At 46.8% G+C, this 25,403-nt stretch overlaps 3 protein-coding genes across 19 annotated transcripts in view; 2 read left to right on the top strand and 1 right to left on the bottom strand.

Annotated features, from left to right (window-relative positions):
- Positions 1–176: 176 nt before the first annotated feature.
- Positions 177–8,240, top strand: LOC131185942 (cholesterol 7-desaturase nvd-like). Its single transcript, XM_058158999.1, has 7 exons — positions 177–917; positions 4,882–5,070; positions 5,501–5,676; positions 6,010–6,135; positions 6,609–6,728; positions 6,939–7,115; positions 8,072–8,240. Exons 1-7 carry the CDS (start codon positions 614–616, stop codon positions 8,231–8,233), a joined length of 1,254 nt encoding a protein of 417 aa, XP_058014982.1. The 5' UTR covers positions 177–613; the 3' UTR covers positions 8,234–8,240.
- A 26-nt stretch (positions 8,241–8,266) lies between these two features.
- The window catches only part of RGS3 (regulator of G protein signaling 3), a 56,279-nt gene continuing 39,142 nt past the window's right edge, over positions 8,267–25,403 (top strand). For 10 of the 17 annotated variants that reach the window (XR_009152267.1, XM_058158957.1, XM_058158954.1 and 7 more), the window contains exons 1-9: positions 11,124–11,242; positions 12,155–12,336; positions 18,519–19,054; positions 20,491–20,624; positions 20,980–21,058; positions 21,446–21,531; positions 22,214–22,418; positions 22,628–22,691; positions 22,785–22,894. Coding sequence is in view for 15 of the 17 variants with exons in the window: in XM_058158957.1 (XP_058014940.1) it covers positions 12,171–12,336; positions 18,519–19,054; positions 20,491–20,624; positions 20,980–21,058; positions 21,446–21,531; positions 22,214–22,418; positions 22,628–22,691; positions 22,785–22,894 (1,380 nt within the window). In the remaining 2 variants the exon portion in view is untranslated. Of the gene's footprint in view, positions 9,018–11,123; positions 11,243–11,324; positions 11,649–12,154; positions 12,337–14,128; positions 18,200–18,518; positions 19,055–20,490; positions 20,625–20,979; positions 21,059–21,445; positions 21,532–22,213; positions 22,419–22,627; positions 22,692–22,784; positions 22,895–25,403 lie in introns of those variants that run through there. The other 7 variants (XM_058158958.1, XM_058158955.1, XM_058158965.1 and 4 more) reach the window with 7 other exon arrangements.
- POLE3 (DNA polymerase epsilon 3, accessory subunit) lies at positions 8,854–10,979 on the bottom strand. Its single transcript, XM_058159004.1, has 4 exons — positions 10,744–10,979; positions 10,501–10,586; positions 10,040–10,158; positions 8,854–9,399 (listed from the first exon to the last, which is right to left on the bottom strand). The coding sequence occupies exons 1-4, from the start codon at positions 10,807–10,809 to the stop codon at positions 9,164–9,166; spliced, it is 507 nt and encodes a 168-aa protein (XP_058014987.1). The 5' UTR covers positions 10,810–10,979; the 3' UTR covers positions 8,854–9,163.

The following is a 25,403-nucleotide window of genomic DNA, read 5'->3' as shown; positions in this document are numbered from 1 at the left end:
TTCTCTTCTAGGCAGGAGAGCCGGGAGGCTTCCCGAGGAGGCATTGGCCCCTCCATCTCCCCATTGTCCCCCTCCCTCCTGTCTGGGAATACATAATTTACAGGTTAATCGTTGATTACTTAGACCGCCCTGGCTGGAGAGGGGCGGCTCCAACTCAGCTGCCGAACCTTTCTCTGCAGAAATTAGGGGTGGTGAGGGGATCCCTCCGGTGACTGACAGAAGGCAGGGCTGCCTTTTCTAAGAGCGCCAGTCCTTCCCTTGCCCAGAGCCTCTTTGAGCTGCGCTCGACCAGGCAAGGTTTGTCACCATGGCCAATCCGTGTGCTCCTGGTCTCGTTTGACTGGACTGGCGCTAGAGGGCCTGTGCTGCGCTCTGCTAGAGCCGCCAGTGGCAAAGAGTTCCCCCGGTACTTTTAGCCGCCGACTCCATACGGGTTGCAGGTTCGCGCTGGAGGGACAACCAAGGAGGCCGGGTCGGGGAGGAGGCGCTCGAGCGTTCATTCGCTTGCCGCCTAGGCTGGGCCGGCCCCGGCAGAAGCGACTGAGATGGGCCACCCCTGTCCCGGCCGGAGCTATAAGAGGCGCGAGGACGCGCTGCAGTCGGACACTTCAGGATGAGGCTGGTCGTGCTCCTAGTGGCCATTGTAGCCGCCGCCCTCCTGCCGCTGCTCCTGGTGGTGGTGGCCGCGGCCGGCGGCAGCGTGGCGTGGCTGCTGCTGCGGCCCAAGCGACTGATTCGTCCGCTGGACCAGGTGGGCTACCTGACTGAGCCCGGCTGGACCCGCGCGCAGAGCGCCGGCCGGATGCGCAAGAACCGGCGTGCCGGCCAGCTGCTGCCCTCCTACCCCAATGGCTGGTTCCGGCTCTTGGGCTCAGCCGAGCTGGCCCGCGGGGAGGTGCGCAACGTGGCTGCGCTGGGTGAGTGGCTCCGCGCTCCCTGAAGAGCGGAAGAGGGAGGGAGGGGGCGGGCAGGCCAGGTCCGGAATGCGGTAGAACAAGCGCCCCTTGAGTAGGCCAAATGTCAGGCAAACCCCTTTCCCGCTCAGCTGAAACGTAGGAAGGAAGTCAGTGGGGTAGCGAGCAGATGCAGAGCTCCCGATAGTCCGGCTAGTGTAGTTCCGAAGATTGGGGAGCTGCACCCCTTAATGGGAAGACTGATCCGCCCCCCCCCCTTGCTCTGCTCTGTCTCTCTTCCTGCCTTGGATTAGATTAGCTTTTTAAACAAGAGGGGGACTCCAGAAACACGGGTGGGTTTCTAGCGGTCCCTTTGGTGTGGGAGGGGAGGTACTGGCCGAGAGACCAGGAGCTGGCAAGGAAGTCAGCAGGGGACAGACTGGCTACTGGGCGCTCTCTGCCCAACTTGTCTCAAACAGTTGTGGGTTTTTTTGCGGGCGGGGGAATAGAAGGCAGGGAGATTCAGTGTGTTTGCCACCCAATAATACTCTTGGGAAAGAGCAAATAGGTGAATAAAATCCAGCCTAATCATCTGACTCACTGGTGTGCAACAAGCCAAAATAATAATAAATTGGGCATAGCTGATGGACTGAGAAACCTTACTTTTTCCTTCCTGCCACTAGTGTCCTGTGGACTTGGAAAAATAAATCTGGTTTTCTCCTTGAGCTATATTTTTCAGCCTATTGGCGGCAGCTTTTGGACTCAGAGTGCACGTCTCCCTGGGCGTCAATGCTTAGCTGGTTACGCCACTGAATGAGCGCCAACGTCCAGCGACTTAGATGGAGTTTCTCATTGTCCCCATCCTGGTTCATCATCATCATTTTAATTGATGGCAGTCACCTGGTGGGGATGGGATGTGCCTGTTTGGGATCTGCTCAATACAAATGATTATGCCTCAATACAAGGGATTCTGCTTACACAAGGCCAGGTTAACAGTAACCACAGTTTGCCTACATTCATTGATTTAAGAAAGATCTTTTATCTAAGATCAAACTCTTATCAGCGTGTTCTGTACAAGCGCTTACTTAACTCGGGCTGTGTGAACTGAGGCTGTGCCCAGAGGCACTCTCATAAATGTGACACAAATACACAAACCTTTTTAAAGTACTCTCCCTTTTTGGCTTCTGTAGTGCAGGTAGTTCAGTTACTTTGTATATTTCATAAAGGTGGCCACACCCTTCACCCTGACTACAGGCAGTCCTCGACTTACAACAGTTCACTTAGTGACCAAAGTTACGACAGCACTGAAAAAAGTGACACAAACGTTTTCCGCAGTTACGACCTTTGAAGCATCCCCTTGGTCACATAATCAAAATTCAGATGCTTGGCAACTGGTTCATACTTATGACCGTTGCAGTGCCCCCGGACCATGTGATCACCTTTTGCGACCTGACAAGCAAAGTCAATGGGAAGTGAGATTCACTTAACAACCTTGTTATTAACTTATCAACTGCAGTGATTCAGTTAACAACTGTAGCAAAGGTCATAAAATGGGGCAAAACTCACTTGACAAATGTCTCACTTAACAACAGAAGTTTTAGGGCTCGATTGTGGTCATAAGTCTAGGACTACCTGTAAGTTATACGAGCTAAGAATAATTCCACACAGACCCCAAATATATTTGTAAGGCTGAGGATGTAGCATGCGACACAGAAGCAGCTTCTAGTTGAGGGGAAGTTGAGGCAGTTCAAGCCAGTTTAAACGTTTAATCACCCACTAGTACATCTTTAACTTGTTTTAACTTGCCCTTTTCAAAGAAGGGGAATGCCTGTCTTGCCTGGGGCAAGTTCTTGGATGTGTTTCTTCATAAAACACCTGCTTCATGCCATTCCTCTTGGCACGGGGCAGACTCTCTGAGATAGGGCAATATTTTAATTTACTTCCTTTAAGTAACAGCTTATCCTACACGTGTTAGATTAATAAGAAAGGCTAGCTATTTAGTTGTTTGTTTGTTTGTTTATATCATGCCTTTAAGTAATTCAAGGCGGCAAACATACCTAATACTCTTTCCTCCCACAACAGCCAACCTTGAGATGGGCTGGCTGAGAGTGATGGGCTCATGGTCACCCAGCTGGCTTCCGTGGCTTAAGGCTGCAGGACTAGAACTCACTGTCTCCTGGTTTCCAGCCCTTGACCAAACCAGTCCTCCCTTCCCATGACACAATGCGAGAACATTTTGAAGTGTATTAAAAAAGATTCCATTCCTCCACCACGACGAATCTCTCTGGAATAGCTCAAATTTGCCTGCAGGTTTTTTTCTTCTTCTTACCACACCAAACTCATCCAGAAATCTTGTTATGTTTTCTGATCCATGGCTTTAGGTGCTATCAGATGTACTGCACAAACTGCAGTACAGTTTATGGCAGAAACCAACATTGTTCTTCTGCTGATATTACTAAAGATGCTTTGGGACTCAGACAAGGCCTATTGGTAGAGTTCATGTGATTCTGGAAATTAATCAGCCATGTTTGCCAACAATACTTAGATTTTTGATCCTTCACTCCCTCTGGTTGGTAAAAAAGAGCAGAGGTGAGGGGGCCAACAGGTTCTCAGCGTGATTTTTTTTTACTCTGCCCTTTGTTCTTTTTCATATACAACTCAAGTTGGTGAATACAACAGTACTTCTTCCCCCTCCTGTGTTGCCCACAAGAACAGCCCAGTGAGCTGAGTTGGGCCAAGAGAGAGTGGCTGGCCCAAAGTCACCCAACCGGCTCTCCTGCCTAAGGCAGGCCTCACAGTGGTTTCTAGGCCGTGCTGGGACCACCAAACTGGCGCAGCGACCTCTTGTGTCTCTTTCTCCCATTCTTTCCCCCAAGGACCAGAGCAAGAAAAGCAGGTTGGAAGCAGAAAAGAGCAAAGGGCCTCTGCACTTATTCCTGTTGTTGTATTTGGGCTGGAATTGGGCTCTAGAGTAGTACCTGTTTCCTCAGGTAGGGCAACTTGGGCTAAATGTCTTGGAACTGTTGTCCTCTTCTCACTTTGTATCGGGTTGCCAGCCTCCCAGACTGCCTCGCCCGCTTGCTTGCTCTGGCTGAAGACTCCGAGAATCTTGCTCCTTGTCAAGAGCATGGCAACGCCCCAAGTGGACCCACTGCCAGAATTTCTCAGCCATCGGAGGCTTCTGGGACCCAGTCCACACATCCAGAGGGCAATGGTTGCAGAAGGCTGGAGAATTGCTCCGTGCAATACACCTCGCAGTCTCAACTCCTATCTGGGCAGGGGCATCGCCAACCCTTTCTGCAGGAATTGGGATAAGGGAGTCATACCATCTTTTTTTTATCTCCGTGAAGGAGTCGGGAGGTCTGTTCATGTTGCTAAACAAGTGTCAAAAGTCCATTTCTGGACTTGTAAGGCTGTTTCACACTCTGCAGTTGAAACTGTCCCTGGGTCAGGTGAAGAGAAGGTTCCTCTCTTCCTCCAGTCCCCCTTGAGCAGTGGTGAAATCCATTTTTTTTACTACCGGTTCTGTGGGCGTGGCTTGGTGGGCGTGGCAGGGGAAGGATACTGCAAAATCCCCATTCCCTCCCCACTCCTGGGGGAAGGATATTGCAAAATCTCCATTCCTAACCCACTCTGGCCAGCCAGAGGTGGCATTTGTCAGTTCTCTGAACTACTCAAAATTTCATCTGGATTTCATCCCCTGCCCTTCAGACCTCTGGAGAGCCACTGCTGGCTGTCTAAAGGGCCCTTCCATTCACCAGCAGCAAATGCCTTTCCAACTTGCCTGTCAGCTTCTCAGAGGAAACAGCCTCCCACCCATGAACTACAGTACCCAGGAACCTCCTGTGAATTTTGTAAAGGGTGTGCGGGCCCATCTCATTGGTTAGTAAAATGGGTGTGATCCTGACTCACCTTGTGGAATAGATAGCTGTGCTCTTCCTAGCAACAAAAGAAAAGCTTACTTTTATCATTCTCTTTGTACGCCCAGGGGAACAGTTTGCTGTGTTTCGAGGTTTGGATGGGGAAGTCTATGTTCTGGACGCTTACTGCCCACACCTCGGGGCCAACCTTTCAATCGGTGTCTGTGTGGTGGGCAACTGCATCGAGTGTCCCTTCCATGGCTGGATTTTCTCTGGGAAGGACGGGAGCTGCGTCAAGATCCCATATGCCAAAAAAGGTGACAGGGTGGCCTTTCCTGTTTGGGCTAAGCTAAGGGAAAGCCCCAGGGAGTTTAGGCCCGACTGCAGGTGACTGGCTTAGTGGCCATGGTGTTGCAACCAAGTTTTCCTGAGCATCATGGAGGGCCTTTGTCTGCTGCCAGGGGGGTGGGTGTTCCCTCCAAGTTCCTTCCTAGAAATGTAGCACGTGACAGACCTCCAAATTTCTGGCATAAGTTTATTTGGCTAATTATTTTTAAAGCATTAATAAATTGCTAAATCATTTTGGTCCTGTGTGTCAGTGTAGTCACTGGGTCAAATAAATGAACTCTTGGCTTCATGTTAATTTGCATTCCCACCGATAATGGGAAATCTGACATGCCTGGGATGGCAAGTCCATAAACAGGCCGTCCTTGTCTTATTTACCTTCTCGCGCTCCATATCTTCCAGTGCCTGAATTTGCAACTACCAAAGTTTGGCCATCGTGTGAAATGAACATGATCCTGGTGTGGTATCACTGTGATGGCACGAGCCCAGCATGGCAAGTCGCCGAGCAGGAAGAGGCATCATCGCCCAACTGGCTCTTCCGGGCTGGAACGGAGCACTTTGTCAGCGTGCACATTGAGGTAGTTTGCACCGCCGAGGGAAGGCCTCAGTGGTGGTGCCTTTTCAAACTGAGCCCGGGTATTGGGAATTCAGGACCGGGCAGGATGGGAGAAGTGGCGGAATGCAGAGAGGCGATCCTGGGGTTTAAGAGTTAGCTGGACTTCCGCCTTTGATGGCCTTCTGTAGCAACTGGCTGGAAAGAACAGCTGGGTGCAAATGGGCCTTGCCACTTGGTTCTCAGCTAGAAATGCCCATTGCTTTGCAGTCCGAGTGCCTCTCTTGGAAAAGCCTGTTTCTGCTTTGTCTCTGGCCAAGCAGGGCCCAGGTGAACGTTTCTTTTCCCTCCTGGGTAGGAAATTCCAGAGAATGCTGCCGATGTAGCCCACCTTTCCTTTCTCCATAGTCCCTCGGTCATAAGTGGAAATGACCTGCGCTTCACAGACAACCAACGCTGGGCATTTTTCAGGCACACCTGGGAGGTAAGGCAACCGGCAACTGGTTCCAAATCCTGGTGGGCCGGTTCCCTCTGCGAGAGTCACGGAGGCTGTGCTGCAACTTAAACATGAAGTCAACAAGGGAGGATTGGGTAAAGTTGTGTACGTTCACGTTGGAAGGCCAACATTAAAGCAGGACAGGCACGGAGACCCCCTTCCCTGTTCTACCAGAAGAGATTCTGCATTGCCTTCAGTTGTCAACAGAGGCAGCAGGAACGAAAAAGCTCGTCTCGGCAGCCCCCCACCCCAGACTGCTTGCAACACATATGGGGAGGGAGAGTTTATCTCGGTCCCTTTCTGACTCCAAAGTGTCCGTTTCCTCCTGCTCCGAACGTGGGTAATGCTGGAAAGAAAGGAGGGGGGGATGCCCATTTGGGCTGTTTCTAAGCAGGGCTGGCGGGGGGTTTGGCACCAAAGCAGCAGGGACGTTTCCAGTCAGTGCAGTGCTTGCTTCCCAGGCAGAGTGGCAGCCTGAGCCGGAGCCCAACGGACACTGTTCGGTCATGCTTCTGACCCACCACGTGCTGCTCTTTGGCAAGCCCATCGCCTTCCTCGATCTGCATGTTTCGGCCAGGCAGGTACGAGATCCTTTCTGTCCAGCGAGAGGGTGGTGTTTGTCCCAAGCCAAGGACTGCATCGATTAATGTGATGCTGAATTGGTCGCCTCTCCCAAAGAAAGCAAGAAAGGCAAGCTGTACATAATCATCACTTTTGGTTTGCTTGTTTAATCCCCATCTGGTTTGGAGGGAAAAACAGACTCTTAACTGGATGGTGTCTTCTCTGTTCAGGTCGGTCCTGGGTTGGTTATGATGGCCCTGAGTAACACCTTCCTGGGCAAGGGGCTGATCGTTCAGACCGTCACCCCTCTAGAGCCACTTCTGCAGCATGTGGTCCACCAGATCTACTTCCCGCGCAACGTACCCTCCTTCATTGCCAAGCTGATACTATGGGCTGAGGGGGTCCAGGTGAGAGGAGGTGCAAGTGGTGGTCCTGGGGGCAAACTCAGTCTGTGTGACCTCCTGGCCCCTCAGGGATGCTGAGTGAAGGACAGGGGGGTGCATCTGTCTGTGTGTGTGTGTGGGGGGGGGCTGACAAGGGTCTAGGTCAGTGATGGCTAGCCTTTTTGCCGTCGCGTGCCAAAACGCGATGGGGGAGCAGAGGGGTTGCGCATGCACATGCCCACACCCATAATTTAATGCACCCCACCCCCCACGCATGTGTGCACAACCCCCCCACTCCCCCCGCTTTTGGCACACCATGGCACAGTGGGCCTGGTAGGCCCATTTTTTGCCCTCCCAAGGCTCCAGAGGATTTCTTGGAGCCTGGGGAGGGTGAAATGACCTTCTCCACCCCCCAGGAGGCCCTCCAGAGGCTGGAAACAGCCTGTTTCCCAACTTCTGGTGGGCCCAGAAGGCCCAAAAATCAGCTGGCTGACACACACGTGTGCTGGAGCTGAGCTAGGACAATGCTTGTGTGCCCACAGATATGGCTCCGTGTGCCACCTGTGGCACACATGCCATAGGTTCGCCATCAAGGGTCTAGGTAACTGTATCCCAGAAATTCTTGGGCTTCCAACCTCCCTCTGCATTTTAGAGTAGAAATGTAGATCGAATCATTTGCAGAACGTGGGAGGCGGGGGGGGGGAAGTTGCTTACAGATGACCTTGTGAGACTGAGGCACTGCCTGCTTGTTAACTCTGTAAATAAAATAGATGAAACTGCTTAAAAAAGCAACAGCAAATTTGCAGCCTCTGTGGTGACTCATTGAAGCCACCCTTCTCCTTGCCCAAGGGTTGAACAGAAACACAGCGGGTATCTTACATTTTTGGGATTTTCTTATATTATTCCATGTATTTAAGCCAAGGGTTTTGTTCTTCTGCTGCCTCCTGATCATTTGTCTTCCACTCTTCCTCCTGAACCAGTTTGAACGGGACATTATGATCTGGAATAACAAGAGGTTCCTCTCCAAGCCGTTGCTGGTGAAGGAAGATGCCGCCATCCTGAGGCACCGGCGGTGGTTCTCTCAGTTCTACAGCCAGAACAGCCGGAAATTCAATGCCCAGAAGGGACAGCTGGATTGGTGATGGCCCCACTAGTCTTAGGAACCGCCAATACTACTACTTCCACTTGCAGAGTCTACAAACTCTTGCATGTGTGAAGGAGGGAGGGGTGAATCTTACTTTTGGGAGCCAAGGAGGTTCCTGGGCCAGAGGAGAGATGGATGTGAATTTGGCTCATGTAATACTCCGGAATCAGAAGCGATGGCCTGCAGAAGCATTTGGAATGGTGCCCCCCCCCCAAAAAAAACCCAGCAACTGTTTCTGCTGGTTCTCAAGATGGCAATGGGCTCTTTTGACTGTTTTGCCTCTTGACAACATTGCAGATATAAATTGTTTTATAGGCCTTGCTTTTTAGCCTCAAGTGCCTTTTCTAGCTTAAGGATATTTTGCTCCACAATTGGAGTGGAGACTAGAAATGCCGCCCCAGCAGGAAGGACAGACTGAAGAGATTTACTGACGGGAGGAAACATCCAGAATCCATCAAGGCAAGATTTTCTAACCTCTTGTCCTTTTTGTTGCACAGATGGAACAGGAGCAATCCGTGGAACAACTTTTCTTTCAGTGCCCATTTTGTTACAGAACGAAATAGGGAGAAATAAAATTCCTCCTGCTCAGCACAGCATAAATCAGTCGAGAGTGAAAAGTTTTGAAAATACGACTTTTAATTAAATCCCATTCAATTAAGCGCTGAAGAAAAACACACATTGAGGGTGTGGAGAAAGTCTTTTTAAGCCAAAACCGGAGCATCCCCACAAGGAACAAGGAAAGATAAGCGTTGGCATGCCCAGAAAGAAGCCCCAGATGCCATGTAAGTCATTCTTTCCAACTGGGGGGTAGAAGGCAAGGAGGAGATTACCTGAGGTGCCCCCAGAATCATTTTCAGCACAAAAGGAGACAGTTGTGTTTCCTTCCATTGGCTTTCTCCCCTCACTGCCCCCCTCCACCTGCCACAATTCAGCTCTCCCCTTCTTCATCTTCATTTGTCTGCTGCTCTTCCTCTTCCTCCTCCTCCTCATTTTGCTGCTGTGCTTCCTCCTCCTCCTCCTCCTCCTCCTCCTCCATCCTTTCTCCCTCCTCATTTTCTTCTTCTTCCCGATTCTTGTCAGGGTCCTCAGCATCTTCCTTCTTCTCTCTGTCTTTTTTCTTGAGTTCTGACACTCCCCTTTTGCCCTTCTGCTCATTTCTGTAAGCTAAAAGACCAACACCAAGACACACAGTGTTGAACAAACTGTCATATGCCAAAGCAGGAGACTGACGGGTGCCGTTTCCCACTGTTCAGCATGCCACTGAGTCAAAGTGATGCGAAGAAGGGCACAGCACAAGAGCCGTTCTTAGGGGATGGGACAAAAATATTACGCAACTTCTTGTTGCAGCTTCTGTGGAAGTGTGGCTCTGCGGAGCTCACCAATATCCCTGAAGAACTATGAGTGGGTCCCTTGTGGGGGAAATCAGTCATTCAGTGCTGAATCTTTTATTTCTAACTCATTTCACAACAATCATTTGCTTAAGGGAAAATGGCGTATCTCAAAATGGTGGAGTCAGTATTCCAGCAATAATGCTGCCAGGATGAGCAGGATAATTGTGGCAGGAAAAGTTTAATCTGGTTCTTTGCTTTTGATACCAAGTCATATTTTGGTATATTGAGATCTTTCCTAATTTTTTGTTTCGGTTGAAACAATTTTTAAACAAATTTAGAATGTGTTTAGAATTTTGCACTGGCCTTTGGCAAACAACTAAAGTTTAAGTTTTAGTTTTAAAAGAAGCAAATGAAGGGAAGGGAGGAGAGGGCTGAAGGGGAGCACAGATCAAAAGACAACCAGGGGCACTTACCTTCTAAGGATTCCTTTAGGGGCCCTACGAATCTCTGGAATTCCATCTCTTCCATAGCAGAAATAACATCTCCGGCATTCAACGTCTTCCTCTTCCCCTTCCTTGCAAAGTTATTGGCGCTAATTTAAAAAGGTAAAAGCAAACAAACATCCCCTTTATAGGTGACCCGGGTTTTCCTCTTAACCTTTTGGTAAACTAGATGAAGGGAAATCAGACAAGGCAGTTCCCAAGCCTTTCAGCCCCAGCTGTAACCACCCATTTCCATGATAGTCTCTGCGCCAAATAGATAAGATGAGCAATACCCGCTTTTTACGAAGAAACGGCCCTCTTAAAACTAAAGTGCTTTTTTTTTTAATAAAAACAATATCCGTTTAAACCGGCGCGTTCCTCTCTCGCTGCACAACGAACCCGAGCGATGGTTCTGCACCGGGAGGAGGGATAAGACCGGGCCGCCAACTCACCACGAGGTGGCATAGAGCACGAAGACGCTGGCCGCTCGGGAGATGGCACTCCGCGCTTCCTTCGAGACGTTCACTCCGTCGGGGAGCTGAGGGGCGGGAAGCGGGTCGGCTGAAAGGCGCTGCCGGAAGCGGAGCCCGCCGGGGGAAGCGCTTCGGCCCGGCCCAGCCCGGTCATCCCACCCACCGATCCCCGGCCGGGCAGCGGGAAGGAGGCCGCTCCCCCAGCCCACCGCCACCGCTCACCGCCTCCTTGATGATCCGCGTGATGACCGCGTTGGGCAGGTTCAGGTCCTCCGGCCGCTCAGCCATCCTGGAGGGGAGGGAGAGAGGCCGGTGAAAGACAAACCTCCGCCCCAATTCCCCCCGCAGCGCCGACGGCCTGGCCGCACCCTCCCGGGACGAGATCGGAGGGCCCGCCGGAGAGCTCGAAAGGCCCGCGGAGCCAGACCACTGGCCGGCGCCCCCTCGCCCAGCATGCACCGCGCCCGGCGGGCACGCCCCCAAGGGAAGCCTTCCGGAGGGAGGGACGGAGCCATTTGCGGGGCTGGCTCGCCTTGCGCCGCCCCCACAACGGCTCTGCAGGAGGAAAGGAACCGGATGAGCGAGGCGCCATTTGCGGGACCATGGAAGCGCTCGGCGTCGCTCTCTCCGCCCATATCTGGTACCCGCCTTCCGGCGCAGTGCACCCTGGGAAATGAGGGCAGCTTCTCGTTGCCTAGCGACGGCGCCTAGTTTACCTCAGGCAGGTGTGGTGGGGGATCGCCGCTTCTCCGCTCCCGGCGGGATTAGGGTTAGAAGCCGGGGCTTCTGGGCGGAAGGTCGGCGCGGAGGGCGGGCCGGGAGCTAGCGGAGGCCTCACGCCGGAAGAGGGACCGCTTTGACTGTTTCGGAGGGTGCCCGGAGGCGGCCTCTTTCAGGAGAAGCGTCGGAGCGGGCTAGGCGTTTCCCCCAGACCGCCTTGAACTCTGTATTTTCTTCAGTCGCGTCCCGACCTCAGAGACGGCCTGGGCACGTCCGTGCGGGTTTCTTGGCCACGTTTTTCGGAATCGGTTGCCATTGGCGCCTTCCTGAGGCTGAAAGAGAGTGACTGGCCCAAGATCCCCAGGCTGGCTTTGTCCCCGAGTCGAAAGAATAAGTCAGTCCTCCTGGTTTGTAGTCTGAAGCTTTCACCCCGACTGGTCCTCCACTGGGACCATGGGAATAACAATAATAATTGTGATAATTGTCATTTATTAAGGATGCTTCTTCCAAGAAGCTAAAGTGGAAGGGGTTTTACATCCACGGATCTGTGCTTAGACAACATGTGCAATAATTTAGGTCAGGCTCTAAGCAGCTTCCTCCTCTTCTTCGTATCCTGGTGCTGCTCTTCCCATCACAGGTTAAGAAGGCAACTCCCCACAAGGGTCACCCAAGGGGTCCGATCATAATAACCCCCCTTTTTTGCTGCCTTGCAGAAAGAGATGCCCCCCGAGCATCCCCAAAGCACAAAATGAACTTTGAGGAGTCAGCATCAACACTGGATTATATTCAGAAGGGGAGAGCAACTGCGGTGGTTTTCAGAAGGATGGGGGAATTTCTGAACACTAATCTCGTAATCCACCACTTTGGAGCAGTTGTTTCACTTTGTTTTGTTCTTCCTTGCATCACCTTGCAGAAAGTTGCTAACAGCAATGGGTACAATCAATATCGGTGGTCAATGGGATGAAACCATTTGCAATATGATCGCTTGTCAGCATCCACCCTGCTGGGAGTCTATGAGGAGAATTGAAAGTGGGCACCCTCACATTTTTCTGAAGAACGTAGTCATACCTGGAAGAAATTCCCCAGCATCTGAAGGTAAGAAGCATTCTGTAGCAATTAGATGCCAGGTACTAAAGCTGGCTGGTAGATAGTTGTTTCCGAGCTATATAAAAGGGGGACTGAAGTAAGCAAAAATGTACCTGTGGGTGATGTGGCTGGCATTTTTTCCACAGGTCTGGCATTTTGCTTTAGGCAAATTTGTTTGACTTGAGGTTTTGGGGAATATAACCCTAACATAAAGCAAAAGTCTGTACAAAATATGTTGCAACACATGCTTCATCATGTGGCCAACTTGCTTGGAATTTGCTAACGAGCTATGGGACCATTGTTATTTTCTTAAATCTATCTCTGGCCATAGTAGCGAACTAGGTTATATAGCCGGTGCTGACTAAAAACCATTCCAAAAAGTTTTTTTTTAAAGTTTTTATTGGTTTTATTACAACGACACAACACAACACAAACACATAAACACATAAGCTGTGTTTTCTTTTTACATTACGTTCGTTCCTTCAGCTTTCTGCTTTATACATTCCCTTTTTCCCTTCTTTTTTATTATCTTTGACTTTATCGTCCCTTTACATCTAGTTTCATTTATTTACAATATTTTACACATTCTTTATCTTCTCTTCTCCATCCTTTTTTTTCTATTCAGTTTTCCTATTCTCCAACCACTCGTACCATTTGGTTCATATTTGATAATATTCTGTATCTTCCTTTTCCTTTATTTCTTTTGTTAATTAATCCATCTCTGCACAGTCCCGAATTTTCTTGATAGTTTCTTCTTCTGTTGGTATCTTTTCATTTTTCCAGAGCTGTGCGTAGGCAATCCTTGCCACCGTAATTATGTGTAATATCAAATACTGAATATCTTTACTATAAATTGTGGTTAGTATCCCAAGAAAGAACGTTTCTGGTTTCAAGTCCACCTTATGTCCACTTATCTCTTCTGTCCAGTTTCTGATTCTGGACCAAAATTTTTTCGCCTTAGGACATGTCCACCATAAGTGATAGTATGTTCCAGGAGTATTTTTACATTTCCAGCAGTTTGGCAAATTATTAGAAAACATTTGTCCAACTTTTGTTTTGTTTTTGGCCACTCCATTTTAATATAATCGGATTATGGTCTGCCCAATCATTTATTCCAATTTCAACTTCTTCTGTTTCATTTTGGATTTCTGCTGTTGTCCAGGCCATATCGATCCTGGACCACGATTGATGTGGGTATGAGTAGAATGTATATCATTTATGTGTTCTATGTCTCTCTCCATATATCTCGCAGGTTAAACTCAGATACTATATTTATTTATTTATTTTATTTATTTATTTTGTCACAACAATATATGTACAGAAAGGTTATATAGTATATAAAGGTATAAGCATATATATATATATATATATATATATATATATATATATATATATATATATATATATATATATATATATATATATGAAGAAGAAAAGAAAAACAATAGGACAGGAACGGTAGGCATGTTTGTGCGCTTATGCACGCCCCTTATGGTCCTCTTAGGAATGGGGTGAGGTCAATAGTAGAAAGTTTTTGGTTAAAGCTTTTAGGATTATGAGAAGAAACCACAGAGTCAGGTAAAGTATTCCAAGCACTGATGATTCTGTTACAGAAGTCATATTTTCTGCAATCTAGATTAAAGCGGTTGACATTAAGTTTAAATCTATTGGTTGCTCTTGTATTATTACAATTAAAGCTGAAGTAGTCTTTGACAGGAACGACATTACAATGGATGATTCTATGAGTTAAACTTAGGTCTTGTCGAAGGCGACGGAGTTCCAAGTTTTCCAAGCCCAGGATTTCAAGTCTAGTGGGATAAGGTATTTTGTTGTTTATATCAAAGAAAGCTCTCGTTAATACATTTTTCTTTTTGTTTTTTTACTACTTTTATAGTCTTTCTGAGCATCTGCTACAGAATTAAAATATCCAATCATACAAATCCTTTCATACTTCATATCCAATATCGTCTTATGTACCTCTTTAAAGAATTGCTGTTAGTTTGTATTAGAGGCATATATTACTATGAGTAACATTTGTTTTTGTTCTATCTCCAGTTCCAGCATCAAAATTCTATTTCATCAACTGCATATCTTAAGTTTGCTTTTATTTTATCCTTGACATAAAAGGCAATATCTCCAGTTTTTTTATCTGCTAAAGTTGTGTATAATGTTCCTAATTTCCTATTCTTTAATAATCTTCTATATCCTTTTTGTATATGTACCTCTTGGAGACATATCACTTCAGCTTCCAATTTCCTTAATTTATTAAATATTTGTGTCCTCTTCTTTGGAATATTTAATCCATTGATGTTTACCAAAAAAAGCTTAATTGTTTCTCCCATTCTCTACTTGATCTGCCTTTTTGTGCTTCTAATCTCTCTTACTACAATTTTTTTCTCCCTCTCTATCCTTCCTTTTCCTTGTTTTTTTGTGTGTCTTTCTTCTTCTTCCAAGTTCTCTTCCTCCTGACTTCTAGTCTCTAGTTCTTCTCTGCTCTCTTGATCTTCCCCCTGCACAAAGTGATTTTCATAAAATTCCCTTGCTTTCTCCAATGTGTCAATTCTGTATTTTTTTCTCTTGCCATGCCACGAGTAAGCCCTCAGGTATCAGCCATCTAAACATTGCTTTATATTTAATTAATTTGATTGATAGAAATTGAATTGACGTATTTGGTCTCTTATTCTTCATGGAACCTGTTTCAATATTATAATTTCTTTACCTCTATAAATTAGTGTTTCCTATCTTGACCTCTTATACACTTCATCCCTTATTGTTCGTTTCATAAATTTAATGTGTATTTCCCTCGCCAACCTATGCCTTCGTGAGTAGTTCGTATATACACGATATGTTTCATCAGTGTCTTGTCTTATTTCCTGTTTATTTTTCCCTAGTATCTCTGCCACATTTCCTCTTCTAACTCTTTTTTCTCTTCGACAATGTTTTGACATCTAAGGAAATAAGAAGCCTTCTCTAATTCCAAAAATACGATTGATTCTGCCAGCTCTCTATTTATTTGCATGGTTTTCTGTTCTCACATTTCTCTTTGATTATCCATCTGCTCTATTTTTGTTTCCACTTTTTAGATTCTCTTTTCATTTTCCAACATTGTTTGCTGTATGTTCCCTATTTTATCATTCATATTTTTTATCTCACTTCTTATTTCCCCAATTTCCTCTTTAATTTCTTTGTGATGTACCTTTATCTCCTCATGATTCTCTGCTATTGCTTCCTGGGTCGGCAGCATTGTTTCCTGTATCAGTTGTAACGCTATCTGCATATTTTGTGAACTCGTTGCCTGTTCTGTTTTTTCTTTTCCTATCATAGGAAGATGTGGGAGATTCTGTTGGTGTAATATTTGTGGCTGCTTTTTTGCCTGTTTTGTTTATTGTCGCTGAGCTAGACATCTTTATTGCCTGTACAACAGTGGTGGGTTTCAATTTTTTTTACAACCGGTTCTGTGGGTGTGGCTTGGTGGGCATGGCATGGCTTGGTGAGTGTGGCAGGGGAAGGATACTGTAAAATCTTCATTCTCACCCCACTCCAGGGGAAGGATACTGAAAAATCTCCATTCCCTCCCCAATCCAGGGGAAGGTTACGGCAAAATCCCCATTTCCTCCTGATCAGCTGGGACTTGGGAAGCAGAGAATAGATGGGGGTGGGGCCAGTCAGAATTTTTACTACCGGTTCTCTGAACTACTATCATTTTTGGAAGGCAATTTTCTTTTTTGCTTCTTAACTGCCACAAAATTTCTGTTACTGGTTCTCCAGAACTGGTCAGAATCTGCTAAAACCCACCTCTGCTGTACAATATTTTTCCATGTTAGCATATATGAGTACAGCTCTATTCAGGTTTTCTTTAACGCTAAGGTTTGCTTTTACTACACTTTAACAACTCTATTGTCTTATTTTTGTCCCACACTTATATATTATCAGTTATATTAATCTTATCACTTTTATATCTCTATTTGCAGAACTTATACAGTATTCTAAATATCTAAATATCTATTTTCCCTCTTATTTAAATATGTATCTTTCTTTATAATATAATACTTATTCTTCTCACAGTTCGCTTATACAGTTATCAGTTACGCATCTATACCTTAATTCAATTCATTCATACCATTTCAGTTAAATCGATGTCAATAATCACTTTTCTTCTTGTACCTTACTGTCCATTCAGGGGTGAAATGCTCCCGGTTCGGACCGGCTCAGGCGATCTGATAGCGATGGCAGCTGCTGGTTCGGAGGACCGGTAGCAAAAATCCCTGGCCCCGCCCCCGCTGCCTCTGCTGAGCCGCACCATCAGCAGAGGTTTTTTTTTACTTTTAAAAGGTTTTGCTTCAGCCGAAACATGCCTTTAAAAGTAAAAAAAAAGCCTTTGAGGATCCCACCCCTCAGCTGAGATCGGCAGAGCCTTTAAACTTTAAAAAAAATAATTAAAGACTACTCTGGGGATGTCACCTGAGTTCCTCATCAGCAGAACCTTAAAAAACATGTTTTCTGTAGAAAACATGTAGAAAACCTCCTTTTAAGAGAGTCTAAGACACTTACCTGATTACTGACGACCTCATGGCTTTTTTCCCAGCCGGAAAGCCCCAGTTTCACTTTCAGCACCAGACAGAACTAATCTAAATTTAGCTAATCTATTTCATCACTGAGTGATTAATGCTGTCTGGCTTTTCTGGCTGAGGAACTCTGGGAATTGAAGTCCACAATAAAATAAAATAATAAAATAAAATATTTGTGCAGCTTTCTGAGATTTGGTATGTTTCTGTAGTGTTTCACTATAACTATACAAACACACAAAATCTCAGAAAGCTGTATGTGGTATTTTGTGTGTGTCAGTTGGGTGTGTGTGTAAAGTGTGAAAGTTGGTTTTTGAGCTTTTTGTGGCTGTGTGAAGTGTGAAGTGTGAAGTGCAGCTTCTTTTACACTGTGTGTGAGTCAGTTGTGTTGTGGTGTGTGTGTGTAAAGTGTGAAAGTTGGTTTTTGGTACCTCTTATTGTTTTTTATACTTTGTTTATTATTTTTATTATTTATTGTTATTGGCCACGCCCACCCAGCCATCTGACCACCAAGCCACACCCACCAATTAAGCCACACCCACAGAACCAGTAGGGAAAATTTTTAGATTTCACCCCTGTGTCCATTCATGCTTATCTGTTACAACATTGCATCAGTCTTCTCTCCAGATTTTCCTTGCTTTTAATCTGTCCACCAGTCCACTAGATGGTGCCTCCTGCAATCTTTTTTCCACTTTCCTTTTTATTTAATGCTTCCAAAATATTTACTAAACACTGTCATTCACACTCTCCATTCTTAGTCTTTGCGCCCCTCTATTTGTTTTATATAATGTCTGTTAATCACTCCTCTATTTGGACTCTGCCCTTCTCTGCGCTTTTCTTAAACCGGTCTGTCTCTTCCTTCCTGGCTTTATCTCCCTTCTAGTCGCCGCCTTCTCGTCACTTTGTGTCTTTTTTTGTTTCGCCTTGCTAATTTTGCACCGTCTCTCGCCAAGACCTCTTCACTTCTTTCTAGGATCTCTTGTCTCCGGAATGAAGCTGTCACTTTCACTTTTCACTTCCCATTCTCGTGTCTGCCAGCGCTCCAGGCTGATCTTAGAGACCGGCTTTTTCTTCTTTAGAATTTAAGAGTGCCACTCCAGTCTAGTTGAGGGTTTGCCTTCCACCTGACCCTCTGGGGCTTCCTCTTTAATTTGCCGTTCATTACACGTTTGGCAATGCCCTAAAGCGGCTCCTAATGAAGATATTTTGAGCTTCAGGAATGGAGAACCGTCCCCTCGCCCGCTCCATGCTGATGTCACCGCCAGGAAGTCTCCAAAAAGTTTTAATTTAAGCAAGCAGGTTAACAGGTATTAATTTTCATTTGGGCAGTGGTCAATCTGTATTTCAGATATTTTGGGGAGGTTTTTTAATGATAGATATTCATAAGAGAATATGTGTTCCTAACATCATCTTTTGATATAGTTATATTAAATAATATACTTTTAAGATATGTGACTGGAAAAAATTAAGAATGAAATGGAAATCTCTTTCCTCTTTAATATTATATCAATAAGGAAATATGGTGTTGGATTCATTGTTGTTATGCTGACAATAGATGTGCATGAAAGAAAAAACCCACTCTTTTTTTTTAATATCAAAGTCTTCTTTGCTTTTTCCTTGTTTCAGATAAACTGCCAACCCTGAAGATTGTTGACCTTCCCCTCCATTATTCTGGGAGAGAACAGGTTAAATATGTGGGAGGTTTTGATTCCAGCTCCAAGACTATTTCCAGGAGCAAAGGAGCTAGAAATTCCTTTTCAAATTGTATTCTGAATGATGGTTGGATACCCCCCATTTCGGTATTGAGGTCAGCAAATTTGGATTTCCTCTACATGTGCCTGTGGGATGATAGATATAGAGCAGCATTCTGTAAGAAAGCCTCCCCCCACATCCCCCCAGGCCTATGCAAGATTTTCTTTCACAGAAGCCATCTAGTCAATGGAACAGGACAGGCTGTTTATGCACATGCCTGCAACCATACAGAAGCAAGACAGAATTCTTGTGCAGGCTTTGTGCCTTCTGCATGGCCTCCATTGTGTGTCTCCTTCTATGTGCATTTCAGTTCAGAAAGGAATCCTTTCCCAGGTCTGAACTCCAGAATGGAATCTCAATCTCTTCACTTCCCACCAATAAGTTTCACCTCCTTGAGGCAACCTGAGAAGGTGAGTGAATTCAATGGATTGTTTGGAAGGGGGGAAGCAAGGGGAAGAATATGTAGAAGTGCTTTCTTGGGCCTTGAAGGAGGCTCCACCCAGACCATATTCAACACCCAACTGCTTCAAGGTTCTTGTATTCTGTGTCCAGTAATGTGGCTAAACGCTAATTAGAGGAAACTGCCAATTGTGGCCCCTCAGTGAGTCCTATTCATTGAGGTGAGGTTTGATAGCAATAGCACCGTCCTATAGTGCTTTAAAGCGCACTCTGGGCAATTTACAATGTCAGCCTATTTTCCCCAACCACCTAGATCCTCATTTTACTGACCTCAAAAGGATGGAAGGCGGATTCAACCTTTAACCCTGTGAGGATCAAACTCCAGGCTGTGTTTGCCTGCATTACTGTGTTTTGATACACATTTTGCCCTTCTGCATTGCTGAGTGGGGCTTCTGCAACTGTGCGGGATTCACACAATAACAACAGCTGGAACTGCCACAACTGTCATTTTAGCACATGGGCACAGCCATGTGATGATGTGCTTTGCGACTACATCATTTAGAGGTGGAGTTGCCAGTCCCAGTTATTGTAATTGAGCAAGGACTACGTGTAGCAAATAAACATTTTCCTCATGAGTTTATAGCTGTGTCTAATGAAGAGCTTATTGTCTTAGAAATTTTCTAAATCATTAATGAAACAAAGTAGACGAGTAGTAAAACCTCATTTTCACTGTTGATAAACAGTCTCTTGAGGCACTCAACCAGGGGTGAAATGCTCCCGGTTTGGACTGGATTGGCTGATCCGGTAGCAATGGCAGTGGGTGGTTCGGAGAACCAGTAGCAAAAATCCCTGCTCCCCACCCCCATGCCCAGCTGAGCCACACCAGAGCCTTTTTTTTTTTAACTTTTAAAAGCATTTTTTAAAAGGTAAAAAAGCTGAAGGCTACTAGGCAAAAAATGGGGGTGGGTGGGGGATTCGTTTGAGAGAGAGAGAGAGAGAGAAAGAAGGAAGGGAGGGAGGGAGGAAGGGAGGAAAAAGGAGAGGAAGGAAGGACTACAAACCTGGCACTAGACACAGCTTCAGAGGATAATCCAGGGCTGGAAGGGACCTGAAGGTCATCTAGTCCAACCCTGCTCCAGCAGGACATTGTTAGTGAGTTTCTGTCTTTTGATCCCCCAGTCACATAGCCACACCCACCCAATCACATGACCCGCCCCAAGCCACACCCACAGAACCGGTAGGAAAGAAATTTAGATTTCACCACTGCACTCAACTAGCCAATTACCCCAGAGAGCAACCAAGGCAGAATATCTTGGATGCCTTCTGGAACTACAGCTGAGCTTGGAACTGTTAACCCTTGTACAATCCAGCATTTGTTCCTGTTTGGTCTTCAGCTCTTCTTTTGCCAAGTAGTAAAGAGTCATTCCTTTTCGCATGGACATGTTAGATGCAGGTGACAGACCTCACCGAATTTGGGGTGCAAAGACTGGGTTCCCAGGCAGCCTGTGGAAGCACGGTTATCCGGTGGGTTCCAGACATGCGACCCAGATTCCTGCAGTCTGAGAATTCTAATGGGAGAGTGTAAGTGATGCCATAAATGTAATTTGCTAGTCTTGCTTGCTCATCTTGGCTGCTGCATATCTGATTTATTCTGTTGTTCTCACCTTGCAAAACATTTTGTAATGTAATTTTGTATTTGGGGAGCCCTATGTTCTTATGGGAAAGAGAGGTGCTTGCTAGTGAAGGGCCCAACCTTCACATGGGAGCTTTAATTAAGACAGCCTAGTAACTTTTCTGCCGCTCTTTGCCTCCTACTCCTCTCTAACGAGGAAGAGAGGTTGTTTTTGTTCAGTATTGCAATGCTTCTCTTTTAAACTGGTGTTGAATCACTTTATAAGAAATCAAGTGGGTCTTCTTTTTTTTCTTTTTTCTTTAGAAAGGCACCCCCACAAAGAATATGTGTGAAGGACCTGGCTTTGGAAAGTCTCCTCTCTCTCAAGGATCATCAAGGGACTGTGAGTTGCACACTGTGGGGTGTGTGTGTGTGTGTGCGTGTGTGTGTGCACGCGTGCGTGCGTGCACACGCTTTTGATTTGCTCATTTTACCCCTTGCCTGAAGGAGAGAAATCTAGCAGGTGAGGACTTTCCTGGTCTGGACTGAAGCTTGGAGATTGGGGCTTCCAGAGCTCCTCCTTCCAGGAGGGGCTTGACAAAGGAAATTTGGAAGCCCTGAGTAGAATGGCAGAGTTGTCTCTCAGTTGCCTCTCAGTTGATTCCAGGAGCTTCTGACTGGAGGGCGATTGATTTGGGCATTGGGGGAAGCACATGCGGAGCTCTGGATGGGATTCAGATGTGCTTGGGATATTTTTTTTCTTTCTTATTTGAATGGTCTCTTTTTGCAGAAAAGAAAAAAGTCAAATAAAGTTCCTACAGGGGGTCAACCCTACTTTCGTCATCTAAGGCGGAATCAAAAGTCTAACAAATTAAGGTCAGTTCTAAAAAGCAACCTTTATTTTTTTAAAAAAAACTATTTAATACCAGTGCAAAAAGTTTGGTGGTATGATTCAGGTACTGGCATGAAACCAAAGGAGATGGTGAGTTCTAGTCCCTCCTTAGGCATGAAAGCTGGCTAGGTGATTTTGGACCAGCCACTCTTTCTTAGTCACTGTTAAACATTACTACAACTCATTTTTAAACAATTAATTAAATTGTTATCACATGAAATCATGGTACAGTCTTTCCATTATGTTGATAACCAATTTAAAGGAAAATGTATTACTTGAATAAAAATAGTATTAAAAGTAAGAGTCATACTTATCTGAATATGGAAAAAAGCATATAAAAAACTGAGTATAAAAAAGAAAAAGAGAGGAACGTTTCCCTTTTGAAGGTTTAAATTAAACATATTAAAATGCTACTTTTGACAGGACCCCCAAGCGCTAATCCTCTTATCCAACAAGAATTCTACTCGAATTGAGGAAGTGGCCTAAGGCGGCATCTCTTGTAGAAGGTGGACTGTCCCCTTTCCACCTTGCTCCAAACTCTAAGAGAAAGACAGGTGCATCTTTGGTCCATGGAGAAAAAAACGGCCTCACTCTTGTGCTCTTGTTAACTGTTTTTTTCTGGGAACATTTGGGAAGGAGGGGAGCTGAGATTGTACTCTGCTGTAGTTCTGTAGGCCAACAAAGGAACATGGATGACAGCCTCCTCAGGACAAGGAAACACCCGGTGCCTTCTCTGCATCTGTTGCTACAAAATGAGGAAGGTGTGACTCAGGAGAGCAAAAGAGGAAGGGCACTGCTGGAGACCAAGGAGAAATTGGCAGCCCCCTTTCTTGTGCAGAAGGTGCCCAGTTTTGACCGATCTGAAGCTAAGGTGAGCAAGACCCAAGCAGTACAGTGGCAGCCGTGTACTTGCTTTGTTTGGGGGCTGTGAATCACTCAAGAGTCAATTGGTGAAATACTGGAGAGGTAGAATTAAAGAGACAGGAGGCAAACCCTTCCGACTTGTTCTCCTGGGATTTTTCCTGCTGGCCTTTGCTGCAGTCTCTCCCTCCTTCTCTTTCCACCCCCTCTTTTCTTTAGAACCCCATGAAAGACAAACATTCAGGAAGAAGCCTAGGCTGCCAGCCCAAGATCATCTCAGGAGGTTTGCCTGTTTCCATTCTAGCATTAGGACTGTCTGAATGTAACTAGAAGACTTCCCAGCCAGGACTGACTCGCTTCTTCTGACCGGCCATAGGCTCACTGGTCCTGAGATACCTGATGGTAGAGCAGCTGGGGGATGCTGGTAACCATCAAGACAAGAAAGGAGGGGGCCTCCTTGAGCACAGCCAGATGTCCTCAAAATCTGTAAGTGCCACTGACCCTTCAGTGCAGAGTCACTAATCCCCCCCCTGCCCCTCGCATCCTCAGGTGTGGCTCCTGCATCCTTGACTGAGTGGGAGAAGGAAGGCCTAGGCAGAGGCTGAGCAGAGAGAGAAGGTAGCATGGCTCTGGGGATTTTGGAGGTGCTGGGAGCAGCAAGGGTTGGTTGCCTGAAGCCCTGTGAACAGGCGATGGGGTCTGCCATGGAGATGAGCGGTGGTCTCCCCCTCATTGGTGGCTGATTGTGCCAGGATTGAGTCCCACAGTGGCAGGGATGAAAATGCTGCAATAAAGGGAAGCGGGGTGGGGGCGGGGGTGGGGGTGGGGGTGGAGGGCAGTCTGGAAGGAATCCCCCTCCCTCCCATTCTCTCAGAATGGGCATCTTTCCTGTGGAAATAGCTAGTCCTGGCTCAGGGGGGACTTACGGGTCTTGCCTGGCCAGAAAAAGATGGGCAGATCTTTCTCCCTCTCCTGCTCTCCACATGAAAAGAGGCAGGAAACTCAGGTGGTTTAACTGTTGAGCTGTTTCTCTCGATTCTTTTATTCTTTTCTATTGTTTTTGGTGCCCCCCCCCCAAAAAAAAATGTTAGGAGCAATTTTGGGGAAATAGCCTGTCTGGTTTTGTGGGTCTTTTTCCTCCAGGCTGCAGGGAATTGCAAGCTGCAGGCGTCTCCAAGAATGTTTGCTAAGAGAAAATCTTGTGTGAAATTTATGGAATATAAGAGCAATATGGCAAGGCTGGGCATGGAGGGTGAGTGCAGTGGATTTTTATTCTAGGGGTCTTGAAGCGTCAGGTGCTCAGGCAAGGGAAGGTTCAGCATTTACCTTTCTGTCAGCTCCCCCTTGCTCGTCCCCAGTGGAAGCCCCAATGCTGCCCTCCTTGCCCATCCCCATCTGCCCCCTTGGGCCAGAAAGCGCTCCTGCCAGCTTGTTCATGGGAGCGTCCCGCATGCTAGCATGTTACGTTCTCCTCCTCGACAAGGAAGAAGGTGAAGCACCCTGGAGGCAAGAGGGCTGCAGTGCTGGTCTTGAGAGTAGCCAGAAAGGAATGGCAGAATGCTTGCAGGAGGATTCGGGAGGGGAAGGGAAAGCCTTGGAGGCCGCAGCAGGAGGAAAAGCCTCTTCCATTAGCTCTGTCGTACTCTGCTCCGTTTCCTGTGGAACAGCAGTGGAGCCAAATAACTTACACATTTTCTCTGTTTGGTGTATGAAGATACCGGGAGAAAAAGCCATTGCTGGGAAGGGCCTTCACTTGGTCTTTTCCGTTTGACTTGGTGAAAAGATAGCCCTGGAGCTGGCATGGAGACTGTTTCATGTACTAAGTAACCACAGTAAAAATGGCCTGATAACTCCTAAATGGACAAAATAAATGCCCCAAATGGTGGCCAGGTGCAGGAGAGAGAGGGATTTGTCTGGGGGTGGGTGGGGAGACGAGAGATGTGCAGAGCGCTGTCCTTGTTTTAACCTGCCCTTCTCTACCTTGAGTTGCCTGGCTTCACACCAGAGGTTTGCAGTACGTTCTGGCCTGCAGAGGCTTCTTATTCAGGGAAAGGCTTACTTGACAATAGAGTCTCAGAGGTAACTTGTCTAGATTGGCTTCTCTATTGTAGACAAAAAGGAAGTCATACACAGCCAGTAGGGCAAAGAAATAGAACCTTTATCTAGGTGTTTTCCTCTCACCTCTCTGAATAAAGGCATTTTCTCAGGTGGCAGTAGTCATGGGGTCCCTTTGGTAAAACTTCTCTGTCCTTACATTGCCCTATTTTGGCTTGATTTTACTCAGGCTGCGATCCCTTTGCTTCCTGCCTACCGAAAGCCGAGTTCAGGTATAGGCAGTATTGCGAGCATCTGGCAAGCTGGAAGGAGGCCACCCCGGCTGAGAGGGATGCTTCAGTCATCAGCAGGGAGGCTTGGCTCGAAGAAGACTCTCAGGAAGCACCCAAGACCTTTGCTCCGCTGCAGCCCCCAGGGCCCCCTCCCCCTCCTCCCTCTCCCTCCCCCTCCCTCTTTGAGAACAGCCCTGATTTTCCCCCTCCCCTCACTTGAATCCAAAAGGGGCGGGGAGGGAGGGAGGGGGTGACCGGGTGGGTAATCAAGAGCCAACTCCAAGGATGGTTACTTCTATTTTAAAAAGGGGGGGGCACTCTCTTGAACTTACAACCATTAAAATTCCTGCTTCCCCACTTTGTGTCTCTCTGAGCCTTGTCTCCAAAAAACCCAGCTTTTTGTAATAACCCAAAGGTGGGACACTGAACGGCCAAAAAGACATGAGCGGTCAGTGGGCATATGCAGCACTTGGGTTAAGGTCCTCTCAAAGACGACTCAGGGTTATGTTTTAAAGGGGAAGGTAATTCAGAGGCCAAGGCCGTTCTGTTTGCTAGAGGACAGCTAAAGGAGCAGATAGGGATGTGAAAAGGGAAAGGGCTCCGCCGTTCTGTGGAAACGTGTGCTCCTGCGAGCACTGGATTCCCTCTCCACACCCCTCTTCCTGAGC

This window comes from Ahaetulla prasina, chromosome 16 (assembly GCF_028640845.1).
Source record: "Ahaetulla prasina isolate Xishuangbanna chromosome 16, ASM2864084v1, whole genome shotgun sequence".
NCBI classification, from domain to species: Eukaryota; Metazoa; Chordata; class Lepidosauria; order Squamata; family Colubridae; genus Ahaetulla; species Ahaetulla prasina.
Note: the sequence above shows the minus strand (reverse complement) of the source record. Positions and strands in the feature narration are given on the sequence as shown.